Source organism: Schistocerca cancellata, chromosome 9 (assembly GCF_023864275.1).
Source record: "Schistocerca cancellata isolate TAMUIC-IGC-003103 chromosome 9, iqSchCanc2.1, whole genome shotgun sequence".
NCBI lineage: Eukaryota > Metazoa > Arthropoda > Insecta > Orthoptera > Acrididae > Schistocerca > Schistocerca cancellata.
In genome coordinates this window covers 226,807,718-226,825,068 of record NC_064634.1, presented here as the reverse complement: position 1 = coordinate 226,825,068, position 17,351 = coordinate 226,807,718, and the positions used below count along the sequence as shown (strand labels likewise).

Genomic DNA, 17,351 nt, shown 5'->3' with positions numbered 1-17,351 from the left:
ATAGGGTTTTGTAGCCAAAAGAGTGGTGAGTAATAAAAATGTGTTGCGTCACTTATTGAACGCCCATCATGAAATTGAAAAGTGTTTTATTCAGTACGTGTTACAAAATGGAAATGTAGCCTTCGTCAAGTTGTTCTTGGGTTAATGACAGTTGCCTCAGCAGCCCTATTGAGTGCTGCATGGAAAGACCCTGGCACACTCGGTAAGACTTCCAACATTTCCAGGACTTCCAAGTGCCAGCAGCGATCACGGTCGGCCGCCTATTCAGTGTTCTCCACATGAGCTCGGCGCCAGAAGTCATTCTATCCGCGACTGCCTCACTGCTTCACAGACCGCAGATCGCGCGCCCTCTCACGTCGAGTCCACAATAGGCGTTACCGCCGCGAATTTCAAATCTGCATAACTAGCAGCAGGGGAAAGATACAGTGTTCGTTACGGGACAGCATTTAATGACTAGTGAGGCGTGCGTGGCTCGTGTTCGTGCCATATCTCGTCTGACATCCTGTTTTCATTGCACGACCACCTCGTTATGTTAATTTCAATTACTGGTGTCACTGAGTTGTCACCTTGCCTGCCCGTGAGCGGCAGGAGCGGTCCTTATCGATATAAGCCCTGGCCTGTTGTCTTTGCTGACTGCTGTTACTTCCCGGATGTCGTGTGTTCGGGGAGTTTGTATCTGGCAGTGAGTTAGAACGCTCCAGCAAGTTAGTTTAGATGTACCAGTGAGTTGGGAGGCGCTAGCAGTGGAGTTCGGACCTGTCAGTGTTTGACTTAGGACGCGGCTGAAGTTCAGTCGGGGCGCGGCTGCAGTGAGGTCCGGACAGCCATGACTCGCCCGACAGTTGCCGATACATATGACTTGAGTGCCGACCACCTTGGTTGGTCGTCGGTCGGTCGTCTTGTCGGACGACTTCTATGTTGGCCGGCGATCGCTTATGGGTTCCCTGCGTGTGCCGACTCGTCATTCGTCCCTGTTATTGTACAGTCACTGCCGTTAGCATTGTTTAGTTCTTCGTGCAAGTGTTCGTGAAACTGAGTGTAGTTCGTGTGACTTTGATTGACAAGTTAGTTTAAATGTTGTCGGCGTACTGGCTCTGAGAGGTCGGTCGTCTCATCGGGCGGCGTGTAACTGGTTCTCTCAGCGCTTCTGGGCCCCTTCAATTACCGTCTTGTGAAACTTGGGTCAGTCCTTTCCTGGTGCAGGCATGTCGCTTAGTCAGTGGACGTGTTTCCTCCGCACGGTTTGGTCCGAGCCAGCATGTCCGCCGTCGTGTGTCTGGAACTGAGTGGGAGACGGACCACCAGGCAATTGGTCGGTTGGCGTGGAGCAGCGAGGAAACCTCGGCGCGTGTTTTTGCCGAGCCCGCTGGCCGTGTCCACGCGCGGTCGGAGTGAGTGCTGCTGTTCCCATTGCTACGAGGTCCGTGGCTCACCGATCATGAACTCTAAAGTTAAGTTCTACTTAATCTACCAGCAAGTCACGACTGTTCGCAATGTGTCGTTTGGATTTCGTTGTCGGCTGTTAGGACATGTTATCTTGTCGGTGGGTCCGTTGACTGCCTCTTGGATGGATTGCCGGCGGATCGGATGTAGTTGGGCCGACTACCTGTCTCCCCTAGCGATCTTTAATATTTCAAGTGCAGACCGACTCCCGGAAACTTCTGAGCGCCGCTGGCTGTAATGCCTTTTCTTATTGGTGTTTGATTTTGTATTTTAATGGCTTGTAGCCGATGGTTTGAATTTGTATGCTATTAGTTGGGTTTTAAATAATAGGCCTTCAGCCGCTTTAACATTGAAAGTTCCTTACTTGTCAAGTCTTGCATTGTTTGGACCTTCAGCCTGTGTAACATATTGTTTAAAGATAATGTTTTGGGCCTTCTGCCTTTTGAAAGTTTGTTGTAGTTATGTTTTTAAATAATGGACCTTCAGCCACCTTAAAATTTTATTCCTTACTTGTTAAATCTTAGACTGTTTGGCTCTTCAGCCTGTGTAAAATACTGTTTAAAGGTAAAGCTTTGGGCATTTTGCCCACTAAAAATTATTTTAGTTGTTTTAAGTAATCGGCCTTCAGCCGTTTGTAAATTAAAGTTCTTGTCTTTCAAGTATCAGACTGTGTGGGGCCTTCAGCCTAATTGAAGATAAGGCCTTCTTCCTTGTGTGTTTCTTTCTAAACTAATTGTACCTGCAGTCTTAAATCGTGGGCCTTCAGCCGTCTTTAAATTAAACTTGTTTGTTTTTCAAGTGTTAGATTTGTTGGGCCTTCAGACAAGTTATAGAACTTACTTACGTGAGGCCTTGTGCCTTCGATATTCTGTTTTGAGTCTGAATTTTAAGTTAATGGCTTTCAGCCGTTTTTAAATTTAAGTGGTTGTGCCCATAAGACATAGGATAGTGTGGCCTATTCAGCCGATAACTAAGTTCCAAAATTTTTGCTGTATTGTTTGGACAACTAAATACAGTTATATGTGTTTGAGTGTAACTGACTGCCCTCTTTTGGCCCCTTTCCACAATTCCAACTACCTGTTCTGTCCTGCGGACATAAGCAGGGCGTTTCAACTAGCATTTGTGACAGACTGACCTCTCACCAGAGTGCATTAGCGTAATTCGTTTTTAGTGATCTTGCCAGAACAGGAAGGATATAAAGAGTGCGAAATGCGTCAGATGCTGGGCGATCATTGCGAAGGAAACGAAGGTGGCGCAAGAGACTTCGACGCAGCCGGAACGTCCAGGTACCGCCACGTCTTCGCTACGCCAGCAAACGACCCTGGACTCCCCGTCTACTTCCTCGGCATTCACCGGAAAGCGTCGAGAGAAAATCCGGCAAAGGAACGTAAATTCAGTTCAGTTGCTAGTATTACAATTCAATAAGATGGCATAATTCTTTGGCTTGTTGGCAGGAGTAGAAGCTTTTTGTTTTCGAAGGAGGTTTATCTTTTTGTAAAATTAAGCGGTGGCCTTGCTCCACCTAATAAAATTTTTTTGTTCGAAAATGTGTGTTAATCTGTGGATATAACAGCAACCATCAACTCCACAGCATAAACGGCTGAGTTTGGACAGTGAGTGGTAAGCATTGACCCCTGATTGAAGGTGTTGCATTGTCTTCAGTTGTGGATCACGGTTCTGCCCTGCTCTGAATGACAACAGTCGGCGAATATAGTGGTGACCTTTGTAGAGGTCCCATTCTTCGAATCTGATGGAGAGGTAATGCGGTGCTACTCCTGGCGTCTTGGTGTGAAAAACCAATGAGTATGACTTGAGGTCACGGCTGGTAGGGAATGGGGCAACTCTGACAACACAAAGGTGTGACATAGACATCTTGCGTCCTCACTTGTCACTTCTCATGTACCAAGCGAGGTGGAGCTATGATTATGGACTCGGGAGAACGATGGTTCAAACCTGCGTCGGGCAATCCGGATTTAAGTATTCCGTGATTATCCTAAAGAGCTTAAGGCAAATGCCAGGGTGGTTTCTTTGAAAGGGCACGGCCGACTTCATCCCCATCCTTCCCTGCTCCAATGGGACCGGGACCGAAGACCTCACTGTTTGGTCCTCTCCCCAAAATGAACCAACCGACCAACCAACCACACCTACCTACCTCTCCTGTGGCAGTACCATGCCTGGGACACCACCCTAATGCTAGCATCCATGTTGTGCAGGACCAGTTACAATAGCTGAGCGCCAGCTTGCCTCGCCAGAGGCTACAATCCCTTTATGACAACCATTGCAGCCGAATCAGTGCATGCCTCCAGGCCAGAGGGGATTCAACATCATACCGATAAGTGGGCTCATATGGTCAAATTATTTCTAAATTTGTCTTGATTTAGGAATCACTGAAATAATATCATGTACCCTAGAATGAGATTTTCACTCTGCAGCGGAGTGTGCGCAGATATGATACTGCCTGGCAAGTTAAAACTGTGTGCCGGATCGAGACTCGAACTCGGGACCTTTGCCTTTCGCGGGCAAGTTCTCTACCAACAGAGCTACCCAAGCACGACGCACGCCCCGTCCTCACAGCTTTACTTCTGCCTATACCTCGTCTCCTACCTTCCAAACTTAACAGAAGCTTTCCTGCAGACCTTGCAGAACTAGCACTCCTGAAAGAAAGGATATTGCGGAGACATGACTTAGTGACAGCCTGGGGGATGTTTCCACAATGATATTTTCACTCCGCAGCGGAGAGTGCGCTGATATGAAACTTCTCTCCGCAATTACCTTTCTTTCAGGAGTGCTAGTTCTGAAAGGTCTGCAGGAGAGCTTCTGTTAAGTTTGGAAGGTAGGAGACGAGGTACTGGCAGAAGTAAAGCTGTGAGGACGGGGCGTGAGTCGTGCTTGGGTAGCTCGGTTGGTAGAGCACTTGTCCGCGAAAGGCAAAGGTCCCGAGTCCGAGTCTTGGTCCGGCACACAGTTTTCATTTGCCAGGAAGTATCATGTACCCTGTCAACCTGTGATGAGAATAGTCTACTCCTTCTAACAGATGCAGTTTTCACTATACGAATGCAACTCGCAGAACGCATAGAGGGCTTGCAGGATAGTCTACATGTAGGCGCCGACTGCCAGCCGCGAGCCGCCGTAGTTACCTGGACCAGCTGTAGTCGTACCAGCGCAGCACCCGCCGCTTCATGCCGCCCGGCACCTTGTGGTGGCGCATGTACGTCTTGGCGCCGTCCAGAAGCCGCTCGAACTCCAACCGGTTAGCGTTCCGGTTGGTTATCACGTTGCCCACCTGGCCTGCAAACACCACACTCGTCACTGGCAGCATTGTGAAAGTTCACTTTAATACTCACCTTGTGGGCTCTGCATCTCATAGGCGAAATAACTGTCTTATATACAGGGTGGTCCATTGATCGTGACCGGGCCAAATATCTCACTAAATACGCGTCAAACGAAAAAACTACAAAGAACTAAACTTGCCTAGCATGAAGCGGGAAACCAGATGGCGCTATGGTTGGCCAGCAGGATGGCCATATTATGGTGCTTCGACGACCAATCCGCCTGGTATGAAATATGCTATTCAAACGGAAGCAACTGCGTTTTTTTTAAATAGGAACCCCCATTTTTATTACATATTCGTGTAGTACGTAAAGAAATATGAAAGTTTTAATTGGACCACTTTTCTAAGCTTTCTGATAGATGGCGCTGTAATAGTCACAAACATATGGCTCACAATTTTAGTCGAACAGTTGGTAACAGTTAGGTTTTTTAAATTAAAAACAAGAACTTAGGTACGTTTGAACATTTTATTTCGGTTGTTCCAGTGTGATACATGTACCTTTGTGAACTTATCATTTCTGAGAATGCATGCTGTTACCGCGTGATTACCTGTAAATACCACATTAATGTAATAAATGCTCAAAATGATGCCGGTAAATCTCAATGCATTTGGCAATACGTGTAACGGCATTCCTCTCAACAGCGAGTAGTGACAATGCGCTGACGCATGTTGTCAGGCATTGTCGGTGGATCACGATAGCAAATATCCTTCAACTACCCCACCGAAAGAAATTCGGGGACGTCAGATCCGGTGAACGTGCGGGCCATAGTATGGTGCTTCGACGACCAATCCGCCTGGTATGAAATATGCTATTCAATACCGCTTCAACCAAACGCGGACTATGTGCCGGACATCCATCATGTTGGAAGTACATCGCCATTCTGTCATGCAGTGAAACATCTTGTAGTAACATCGGTAGAACATTACGTAGGAAATCAGCATACATTGTACCATTTAGATTGTCATCGATAAAATGGCGGCCAATTATACTTCCTCCTATAATGACTCACCATAGATTAACCCGCCAAGGTCGCTGATGTTCCACTTGTCGCAGCCATCGTGGATTTCCACTGCCCAATAGTGCATATTATGCCGGTTTACGTTACCGCTGTTGGTGAATGACGCTTCGTCGCTAAATAAAACGCGTGCAAAAAATCTGTCATCGTCCCATTATTTCTCTTGTGCCCAGTGGCAGAACTGTACACGACGTTCAAATTCTTCGCCATGCAATTCCTTGTGCATAGAAATTATGGTACGGGTGCAATCGATGTTGATGTAGCATTCTCTACACGGACGTTTTTGAGATTTTCGATTCTCGCGCAATTTGTCTGCTACTGATGTGCGGATTAGCCGTGACAGCAGCTAAGACACCTACATCTACATCTACATCTACATTTATACTCCGCAAGCCACCCAACGGTGTGTGGCGGAGGGCACTTTACGTGCCACTGTCATTACCTCCCTTTTCTGTTCCAGTCGCGTATGCTTCGCGGGAAGAACGACTGTCGGAAAGCCTCCGTGCGCGCTCGAATCTCTCTAATTTTACATTCGTGATCTCCTCGGGACGTATAAGTACAGGGACGCAATTAATTCGATACCTCATCCAGAAACGCACCCTCTCGAAACCTGGCGAGCAAGCTACACCGAGATGCAGAGCGCCTCTCTTGCGGAGTCTGCCACTTGAGTTTACTAAACATCTATGAGCATTACTTAATTATAGGTCGAGCGAGTGTTTTGTAAGCCACCTCTTTTGTTGATGGACTAAATTTTCTAAGGACTCTTTCAATGAATCTCAACCTGGTACCCGCCTTACCAACAATTAATTTTATATGATCATTCCACTTCAAATCGTTCCGTACGCATACTCCCAGATATTTTACAGAAGTAACTGCTACCATTGTTTGTTCCGCTATCATATAATCATACAATAAAGGATCCTTCTTTCTATGTATTCGCAATACATTACATTTGTCTATGTTAAGGGTCAGTTGCCACTCCCTACACCAAGTGCCTATCTGCTGCAGATCTTCCTGCACTTCGCTACAATTTTCTAATGCTGCAACTTCTCTGTATACTACAGCATCATCCGCGAAAAGCCGCATGGAACTTCCGACACTATCTACTAGGTCATTATATATATTGTGAAAAGCAATGGTCCCATAACACTCCCCTGTGGCACGCCAGAGGTTACTTTAACGTCTGTAGACGTCTCTCCACTGATAACAACATGCTGTGTTCTGTTTGCTAAAATCTCTTCAATACAGCCACACAGCTGGTCTGATATTCCGTAGGCTCTTACTTCGTTTATCAGGCGACAGTGCGGAACTGTATCGAACGCCTTCCGAAAGTCAAGGAAAATAGCATCTACCTGGGAGCCTGTACCTATTTTTTTCTGGGTCTCATGAAAAAATAAAGCGAGTTGGGTCTCACACGATCGCTGTTTCCGGAATCCATGTTGACTCCTACAGAGTAGATTCTGGGTTTCCAAAAACGACATGATACGCGAGCAAAAAACATGTTCTAAAATTATACAACAGATCGACGATCCTTCTTGATGACTGGGACTACCTGTGCTCTTTTCCAATCATTTGGAACCTTCCGTTCCTCTAGAGACTTGCGGTGCACGGCTGTTAGAAGGGGGGCAAGTTCTTTCGCGTACTCTGTGTAGAATCGAATTGGTGTCCCGTCAGGTCCAGTGGACTTTCCTCTGTTGAGTGATTCCAGTTGCTTTTCTATGGGAATGGATGGTTGACAGTTGCCATAGTAAGAGGTGCTGGCGGAGTTCCAAGTGTACCTGGACTAGAAAGTTTTGATGATAGAGATGTAATTTCGTTTCGCACTTATCATATGTTTGAAATTGCTAATAAAGATTTTGGTAAATGTGCTTATGACTCTACGTCTCCACTTGTATTATATACACGTAGTAAAAGAAAACTCAATCCTAATGAATCTGTATTTATTTGGATAAAGGGTAAAGGTGTATGTGAATATGTAAGATTTGTTGGTGATTGTACTGTATATTTCCATAAATAAATATTTGTAGCGTCAGCCACTAACCGGTCAAGGGTACATCTACAACCGGAGGCTTAAGGATGCAACAGTGTTCTTATGTAAACACTCTTACCGCTTGGTGTTGGCGCTACAAATTTTAGATATTCACTTACACCTTTACCTTTAACCCATATAAATACAGACTCATTTTGATTAATTTTTCTTTTACTACGAGTATACAAGACAAGAGGAAAGGTTGAGTCATAAGCTGATTTACCAAAATCTTTACTACCAATTTCAAACATATGATAGATACGATAGGCGATTACATCATTAAAACTTTCAAGTCCAGGTACACTTGAAATTCCGCTACCACCTCTTACTATGGCAACGGTGAACCATCCATTTCCATCTGAGAAAGTGTCGTTTATATCCAGGCTGAAATTAAGAGAACATCCAAGAAATACACAGTAGCGTCAGCCTACATGCGCTACAGGAGGTATCGTCGTACCCGCACAACAGTCTACAAAACGATAGAAAATATCGAACTTACAACGACATCTGGAGACAAGAAGAATCGCATTCCAGTGAAGAGTGTTGCAGCCCACGCCCTCGTCGATGGCCCTGTGTATCTCTTGGATGTTCTCTTAATTTCAGCCTGGTTATAAACGAGACTTTCTCACATGGAAATGGGTGGTTCACCGTTGCCGTAGTAAGAGGTGGTAGCGGAGTTTCATCATCATCATCATTTGTTGCAGGTCGTGGTTGACGTTTCACATGCGGCTGAACTCTTCCTGTTTCATTAAATAACGTAACTATCCGGCGAACGGTCCAGACACTTGGATGATGTCGTCCAGGATACCGAGCAGCATACATAGCGCACGCCCGTTGGGCATTTTGATCACAATAGCCAGTGTTCACTCTGTCTGCTTGCCGGGGGGTCTCATCCGAGATGTGGAGGATGCCCTGCCGGCGGCGATAGAGAGCACTGGGAGCACCCGACTGCAAATTGTTGCTCATGTCGGCACCAATGACTCCTGCCGTCTGAGTTCAGAGGTCATCCTCAGTTCGTACAGGCGGTTGGCGGAATTGGTGAAGGCGGAAAGCCTCGCTCGCGGGGTGGAATCAGAGCTAACTATTTGTAGTATCGTTCCCAGAACCGATCGCGGTCCTCTGGTTTGGAGCCGAGTGGAAGGCTTAAACCAGAGGCTCAGACGATTCTGCGGAGATCTAGGGTGCAAATTTCTCGACCTCCGCTATCGGGTTGAGAAATGTAGGGTCCCCCTGAATAGGTCAGGCGTGCACTACACGCCGGAAGCGGCTACAATGGTAGCGGAGTACGTGTGGAGTGCACATGGGGGTTTTTTAGGTTAGAGAATCCCCTCCCTAGGCCCGACAAGACGCCTCCTGAGACGCGGCAAGGTAGGAGTAGGCAAAATGCAACAGGGAATAACAATATTAATGTGTTAATAGTAAACTGCAGGAGCGTCTATAGAAAGGTCCCAGAACTGCTCTCATTAATAAACGGTCACAACGCCCATATAGTACTAGGGACAGAAAGTTGGCTGAAACCAGACGTAAACATTAATGAAATCCTAAACTCAGATTGGAATGTATACCGCAGAGACAGGCTGAACAGTGAAGGGGGAGGCGTGTTTATAGCGATAAGAAGTGCAATAGTATCGAAGGAAATTGACGGAGATCCGAAATGTGAAATGATTTGGGTGAAGGTCACGGTTAAAGCGGGCTCAGACATGGTAATTGGATGTCTCTATAGGCCCCCTGGCTCAGCAGCTGTTGTGGCTGAGCACCTGAAGGATAATTTGGAAAATATTTCGAGTAGATTTCCCCACCATGTTATAGTTCTGGGTGGAGATTTTAATTTGCCGGATATAGACTGGGAGACTCAAACGTTCATAACGGGTGGCAGGGACAAAGAATCCAGTGAAATTTTTTTAAGTGCTTTATCTGAAAACTACCTTGAGCAGTTAAACAGAGAACCGACTCGTGGCGATAACATATTAGACCTTCTGGTGACAAACAGACCCGAACTATTTGAAACAATTAACGCAGAACAGGGAATCAGCGACCATAAAGCGGTTACGGCATCGATGATTTCAGCCGTAAATAGGAATATTAAAAAGGTTAGGAAGATTTTTCTGTTTAGAAAAAGTGACAAAAAGCAGATTTCAGAGTACCTGTTGGCTCAACACAAAAGTTTTGTCTCAAGTACAGATAGGATTAGTGGACGAAGTTCAGAACCGTCGTACATTATGCGTTAGATGAGTATGTGCCAAGCAAGATCGTAAGAGATGGAAAAGAGCCACCGTGGTACAACAACCGAGTTAGAAAACTGCTGCGGAAGCAAAGGGAACTTCACAGCAAACATAAACATAGCCAAAGCCTTGCAGACAAACAAAAATTACGCGAAGCGAAATGTAGTGTGAGGAGGGCTATGCGAGAGGCGTTCAATCAATTCGAAAGTAAAGTTCTATGTACTGACTTGGCAGAGAATCCTAAGAAATTCTGGTCTTATGTCAAAGCGGTAGGTGGATCAAAACAAAATGTCCAGACACTCTGTGACCAAAATGGTACTGAAACAGAGGATGACAGACTAAAGGCCGAAATACTAAATGCCTTTTTCCAAAGTTGTTTCACAAAGGAATATTGCACTGTAGTTCCTTCTCTAGATTGTTGCACAGATGACAAAATGGTAGATATCGAAATAGACGACAGAGGGATAGAGAAACAATTAAAATCGCTTAAAAGAGGAAAGGCCTCTGGACCTGATGGGATACCAGTTCAATTTTACACAGAGTACGAGAAGGAACTTGCCCCCCTTCTTGCAGCGGTGTACCGTAGGTCTCTAGAAGAGCGTAGCGTTCCAAAGGATCGGAAAAGGGCACAGGTCCTCACCGTTTTCAAGAAGGGACGTCGAACAGATATGCAGAACTATAGACCTATATCTCTAACGTCGATCAGTTGTAGAATTTAGGAACACGTATTGTGCTCGAGTATAATGACTTTTCTGGAGACTAGAAATCTACTCTGTAGGAATCAGCATGGGTTTCGAAAAAGACGGTCATGTGAAACCCAGCTCAAGCTATTCGTCCACGAGACTCAGAGGGCCATAGACACGGGTTCACAGGTAGATGCCGTGTTTCTTGACTTCCGCAAGGCGTTCGATACAGTTCCCCACAGTCGTTTAATGAACAAAGTAATAGCGTATGGACTATCAGACCAATTGTGTGATTGGATTGAGGAGTTCCTAGATAACAGGACGCAGCATGTTATTCTCAATGGAGAGAAGTCTTCCGAAGTAAGAGTGATTTCAGGTGTGCCGCAGGGGGGTGTCATAGGACCGTTGCTATTCACAATATACATAAATGACCTGGTGGATGACATCGGAAGTTCACTGAGGCTTTTTGCAGATGATGCTGTGGTGTATCGAGAGGTTGTAACAATGGAAAATTGTACTGAAATGCAGGAGGATCTGCAGCGAATTGACGCATGGTGCAGGGAATGGCAATTGAATCTCAATGTAGACAAGTGTAATGTGCTGCGAATACACAGAAAGATAGATCCTTTATCATTTAGCTACAAAATAGCAGGTCAGCAACTGGAAGCAGTTAATACCATAAATTATCTGGGAGTACGCATTAGGAGTGATTTAAAATGGAATGATCATATAATGTTGATCGTCGGTAAAGCAGATGCCAGACTGAGATTCATTGGAAGAATACTAAGGAAATGCAATCCGAAAACAAAGAAAGTAGGTTACAGTACGCTTGTTCGCCCACTGCTTGAATACTGCTCAGCAGTGTGGGATCCGTACCAGATAGGGTTGATACAAGACATAGAGAAGATCCAACGGAGAGCAGCGCGCTTCGTTACAGTATCATTTAGTAATCGCGAAAGCGTTACGGAGATGATAGATAAACGCCAGTGGAAGACTCTGCAGGAGCGACGCTCAGTAGCTCGGTACGGGCTTTTGTCAAAGTTTCAAGAACTTTGCGGAGTATGGATGTAGATGTAGATGTAGATGTACATCAACATGATATCGACCTTTTCCGCAATTGGTAAACGATCCATTTTAACACTGGTAATGTATCACGAAGCAAATAGCGTCCGCCCTGGCGGAATGTTACGTGATACCACGTACTTATACGTTTGTGACTATTACAGCGCCATCTATCACAAAGCGGAAAAAGTGGCCCAACTAAAACATTCATATTTCTTTACGTACTACACGAATATGTAATAAAAAATGAGGGTTCCCATTTAAAAAAAACGTTGTTGATATCCGTTTGACCTATGGCAGCGCCATCTAGCGTGCCAACCATAGCGCCATCTGGTTTCCCCCTTCAAGTTGGCTGAGTTTCGTTCTTTGTAGTTCTTTCGTTTGATGATTGTTTCGTGAGATATTTGGCCTCGTCACTATCAATGGACCAACCTGTAAAAGTATTTATATTTAAAAGTATTGTACTTTAGAGTTTTAATTCATAACAAACAGTTCTTTCACATATTATACACAAATACATAAATACTTCTTTCATTATAGAAACTTCCTGTTCATGTGAAATGCATTTAACATTAAAGTCTCTTACGGGTATTGTATAGGTCGTATTCATATTTTAGTCAAGTTTAGGTGTACTCCACATGGACTACATGGTTCAGTATGAAAGGTTAATATAATTAGTATGCAATTATACTCATTTTATTACAAGATATGCAGCAGTGTACATTTGTAATTTAATGTATGTCTTTTTATAGGTGGAAGGGAAAAATAGAATAATAATATAATATAACGAAAATTTTAAGGCCACTTCCTCCAAACTAGCGCCAGCTGTTGGCTAGAATTTACATCTGCGTGTAATTTTTATGCCAGTTTTTAGCTGACACCCCGATTAAGATTCGATTTTTATATTGACAGTAAACCTTATTTCGAAAGTACAAAGTTCTTTTGTGAGTGAAGGCTTTGAAATATTTTCGTTTGACTTTTTAAATTGTTGGAGACAACGCTAGTCATTCTTTACGTTCCTTTCATCTTAACTGCAAATACCTGATGATGGAAGATGCCGAAACGGAATAAAAAATTGTATTTATCGATCTAGACTGTTTCGTTCATAAAATATTCTTGAGGATAAATTTAGTGTAATAATACCGGTCGGATTGCTCAAGTGTGGTTATTGATTTTTCAATCATTACGAAATGATAGACTTCAAGAACTTTTAAAACACATTGCGTTATGTTCAGGTTGGGAAGTTAAATTTATCTAGTATACTTCGTTATGTGTACCGAGACTATCAATGTGATGATATATTTAGAATGCTTTCTCACTTAGCAAGTAAGTTATGTTAATTATATTTATAATATTCTTAACAGAGCACTAGAGTGTGGCATTTTCAATCAGCAGTAGCAAATAAAATAATTAGATGTGTCACCAGCAGGAATGTTACTAAAATTGTTTTCACTTGCACAAAACTGTTTTATAGTTGATTTAAAGGTAGGTGTATAAAGTTACTTAAAGACGTATTGTGAAACAATCATCTTTCCTTCAGAAGCAGAGATTAAAAAGTAAACAATGATGAGCTCGTTTTGTCAAGTTGAATCATAGAGCTATAGACAAATATTTTTTGTCTGGGTCGCACTTCATTTGCTAACATCAGTGCAATAGCAGTGGTGGAATATGATTTTAATCTTGCGTAACTTATGTTCATTGCGTGCGTAACATATAGTTCATTAATCTTGACCTTCTTGAAGCTCCTCATAATTTTCATTTTTGCCTAGCAAAAGGACATTACCTCCTTTAAAACATGACTAGGCACAAGCTTGATAATGGAAAACAAGAAGTTTTTATGAAAAAAATTTTCTGCCTAGGTCGCGCTTTATTTTTTAAAAGGTGATGTGTGACCGAGATCGTAAAAAATGTGTATAAGTGCGTAATGAAAAATGTATTTGCCTTAGTCTATAGTCCAATTTTTATTTTGCCTATTTGTTACAAGTTACGGTATCAGGCGCCATGATCGGGGCATAAACCATTACGGAATATTTACAATTTTTTTTTCTGTAACAGCAAACAATGTGCCATTCTCGAGATTCCCTTAGAGTTTTATAGAACATTTAAATATCTCATGACTCTGCGATGGATTGCTATGTACTGCGAATTGATGTCTGCCAGCGTGCCTCTTCCACCCGCCTTCGTGGAAGGAATGTTGATCCCTATCCACAACCCATCCGACGGCGCAGATTACGGCCTACCGGCCACTGACCCTTCTTAATTGCGACTACAAGATCTACACCAGGATACTTGCAGCACGCTTTAAACGCGTACGCCAAGTGATATCACTCGACCACAAGCAATTAAGAGGGGGTAGCATTATACAAACGGCACTCACTGACTATCGCACTAGCAACGACATGTCGTCTCCGGGGTGCACGGGTCTCGATAGATTTCGATCGCTCCTTTGACAAGGTGTGGCACGCCTATCTCGTGGAAGTGATGACGCAAATGAAGTTTCCAGAGAGCTTTGTCACCGTCATTATGCGACTACTCCACGGCGCCTCATCCAGAGTGCTCATCAATGGACGCACGGTGGGGCCCATCACCATCTTACGATCTTTCAGAAAAGGGTGCCCGCTGTCGACGATACTGTATGCCTTCGCTGTCGCACCGCTGCTCTGTGGACTCCAGAAACGACTCCAAGGAATGAAGATAAGGCACAGCAAGTTTATATGCAGAGCATGGCTAGTGTTTTTAGCACGGTCGGGCGACGAGGCAACAGCGGCTTTGTATTGAATCAGTTTGTATGGTATGGCTACGGGAAGTCGTATGAACATGGCAAAGTCGGGAGCGATGAACATCGGGAGAGTCTCGCACCATTACAGCCAATAAACAAGACCAAATGCTTGGTATTATCTTCACTACAGACGTTCGACGCACGTCGACACTTAGTTAAAGACATATTCTGCCAACAGTTCGTGCTAGTGTTGGAAGTCACAGCGTAAGGGCTCTGGTCATGCTACAACGGGTCACCTTTTCCAACACTTATCTAGCTTCTCGAATCGCCCACGTGGCCCAAGTTCTTCCTATGCCGGTAGTGTTGGTTCGCAGAATCCTGGCAGCATTAGGATATTTTGTGAGCACAGGGTTGCTATTTAAGGTCGGATAAGAAACCCTAACTCTTCTAAGTAGTTCAAATGGCTCTGAGCACTATGGGACTTAACATCTGAGGTCATCAGTCCCCTAGAACTTAGAACTATTTAAACCTAACTAACCTAAGGTCACCACACACATCCATGCCCGAGGGAGGATTCGAACCTACGACCGTAGCGGTCGCGCGGTTCCAGACTGTAGTGCCTAGAACCGCTCGGCCACACCGGCCGGCTTCCAAGTAGTCGTGGAGGTCTTGGACTAGTCCACGTCCACGACCGAGCAGTGGCTATTAAAGTAAGCACGATGATAAAGACGTGGACACGACACTAGACAAGTCTGACAGGCACCTTCATAGACGAGCGGCTCCACCTTCCCGTCTGGCACCAGTAGCGGTAGCCCACATCTCACCATCGCTTGCCCACATAAGAATCTTTCTTGTGGACTACAGTTACGTACATATGGAACTACCGACTACCAGGACGGCAACGGCACGTGATATTAATCGCATCTTGACTCGACGATGGCCAAATAATGCTGTAGAGAGGCGACAACCATTAGTGGCATCGTCAGCGGGATGGCATACAGTGCACCACGTACATGTTGATACGGGGAAGCGCTCACTGTAGTATCAGGTAGTAAATGGGAAATACGTGACTTGGTCCACGCTATATACAATTCGTATGGCGGATACGCCACTGTGTCCACAGTGCAATGTTATAGACACAGAGGAACATCGCCTGATATCCGGCCCTTCGGCGGAAGTGTGATGTTTGGTTCATAAAATGATCGCTTTCCTCCTTCGGGTGGTGTCGCAAGCAATAGAACCAAGGATACTACTTCTCTCAGATATCAATTGTCCCTGAACGAAGACAAACGCAGTGACTTGGATTAGGGGTTTTACTGTACTTTACCTTTTCCGAGAGGGAAGTAAGAATGTACTAGACTTTTGGGCTTTACTGCAAGAACATCATTCACTGATTATGAGGAGTCGGCGATATCGAATATATTACGCTAATGTTTTTGGGGATCGCCCAGCCAGTTGGGGTGTACCGGGTAGGAGAATGTAATTCTTGCATATAAGTATACAGAACAAGAAAGGACCAGGACAGTGGAGAGGATCCACCACCATACGAGAAGACGTACCCGGCACCAAAGCGAGGTACAACGGGATTACCGAGGAACGCACCCAAGAAGAGGGATCGGTCCATTATTGTTTTGCACTGAAAGAAGCGGTTCATGTTTGTTATTATTACACCATTTATGTAAAAAAAAAGGAAGTCCACTTATTTACTTTTCCAGGAATTTTTTATATAAAAAAAGAAAAAAAGGCAGTTAAGGCTACAATTCTAGATAAGCAGATCATCGGGATTGCAGGTCTAGTCCAGCACAAACGTTAAACAGTCACCACTGATTTATTTTTATGCCTGTAGGTGGCTGAATTCCTGATATAACATTACACTCACGTTACCAGTTAGATGCTCGAAATGAGTCGTCAGACTTTTTATTTTGTTGGATATTTACGCTCATGATAAAATCTCTTTACCTTCAGCATAGTTGTGTACTTGTCGTATATGAAAACAAGGCAAGTTCATATAGGAAAATTCAGAAAAATGCGACATTCATAATTATAGTCTCTTCATTTTCTGGAAACTTTCTCGTTTTTGGGGTGCGTTCATTGTTGGCATGATATGGATTTTGCAGTTATTTATCTTCTGTTTCCATATGCAGTTTCGTCATATTTTTACATATCCTACGACAAGTGTCAGAAAGAGTCATTCGGGCGATACGTGCTGGAAGTTCGCTAAACTCATGTACGCCAGCATTTATTAGCTGGGTATTCAAGATACTGATGTCACTGCGTAGCCTACCTACTCTCCAGTGAGATATATGGTTGACAATATTAACTTGTTTAAAATGGCCACCGACACACATTCAGTAGCTACAAGACATTGTGAGGTCAGCGATGACTGGTATTCAAACTTGCGTGCAACACTATGGAACATGTATCATCGATAGATTTGCACGAGAGTTTAGAGTTGTCTCTGACAGAATGCACATTTTCAAATACAAGAGTTGAAAGTTTTCCTTCCGACGAAGTCCTTCTGTTCCTTGTAGAAATGCTTAGTTCCATTTAAGGGCGTTACAGGAATCTAATGCACTGTAATGAATTACTGTTAACATGTGAGTAGTTTATAATTATTGTACACACATCAAAAAAGTTTTATATCACCCCGACTCCGAGAACTCCTGAAGATAGACGTTGACTGTGTATCACAGACACAGTCCCTTTGACTGTTCAGAGATGTCACTAAACCCGGCCAAAGATGTAAACTATCACGCATGAGCAGCGCCTATTAGACAGAGGGAGTCCGACAGCCGATCAGTTCTAGCCATTCCATCAGAAAGACGTCTGTTGTTTAACCATGCCTA

The 17,351-nt window shown here is 44.2% G+C and overlaps 1 protein-coding gene across 1 annotated transcript in view; it reads right to left on the bottom strand.

Moving 5' to 3' along the window:
* The window catches only part of LOC126101299 (cyclic nucleotide-gated cation channel alpha-3-like), an 881,849-nt gene that overhangs the window by 176,851 nt on the left and 687,647 nt on the right, over positions 1-17,351 (bottom strand). The window contains exon 12 of the mRNA XM_049911978.1: positions 4,581-4,731. Within this exon, the coding sequence (XP_049767935.1) occupies positions 4,581-4,731 (151 nt within the window). The remainder of the gene's footprint in view (positions 1-4,580; positions 4,732-17,351) is intronic.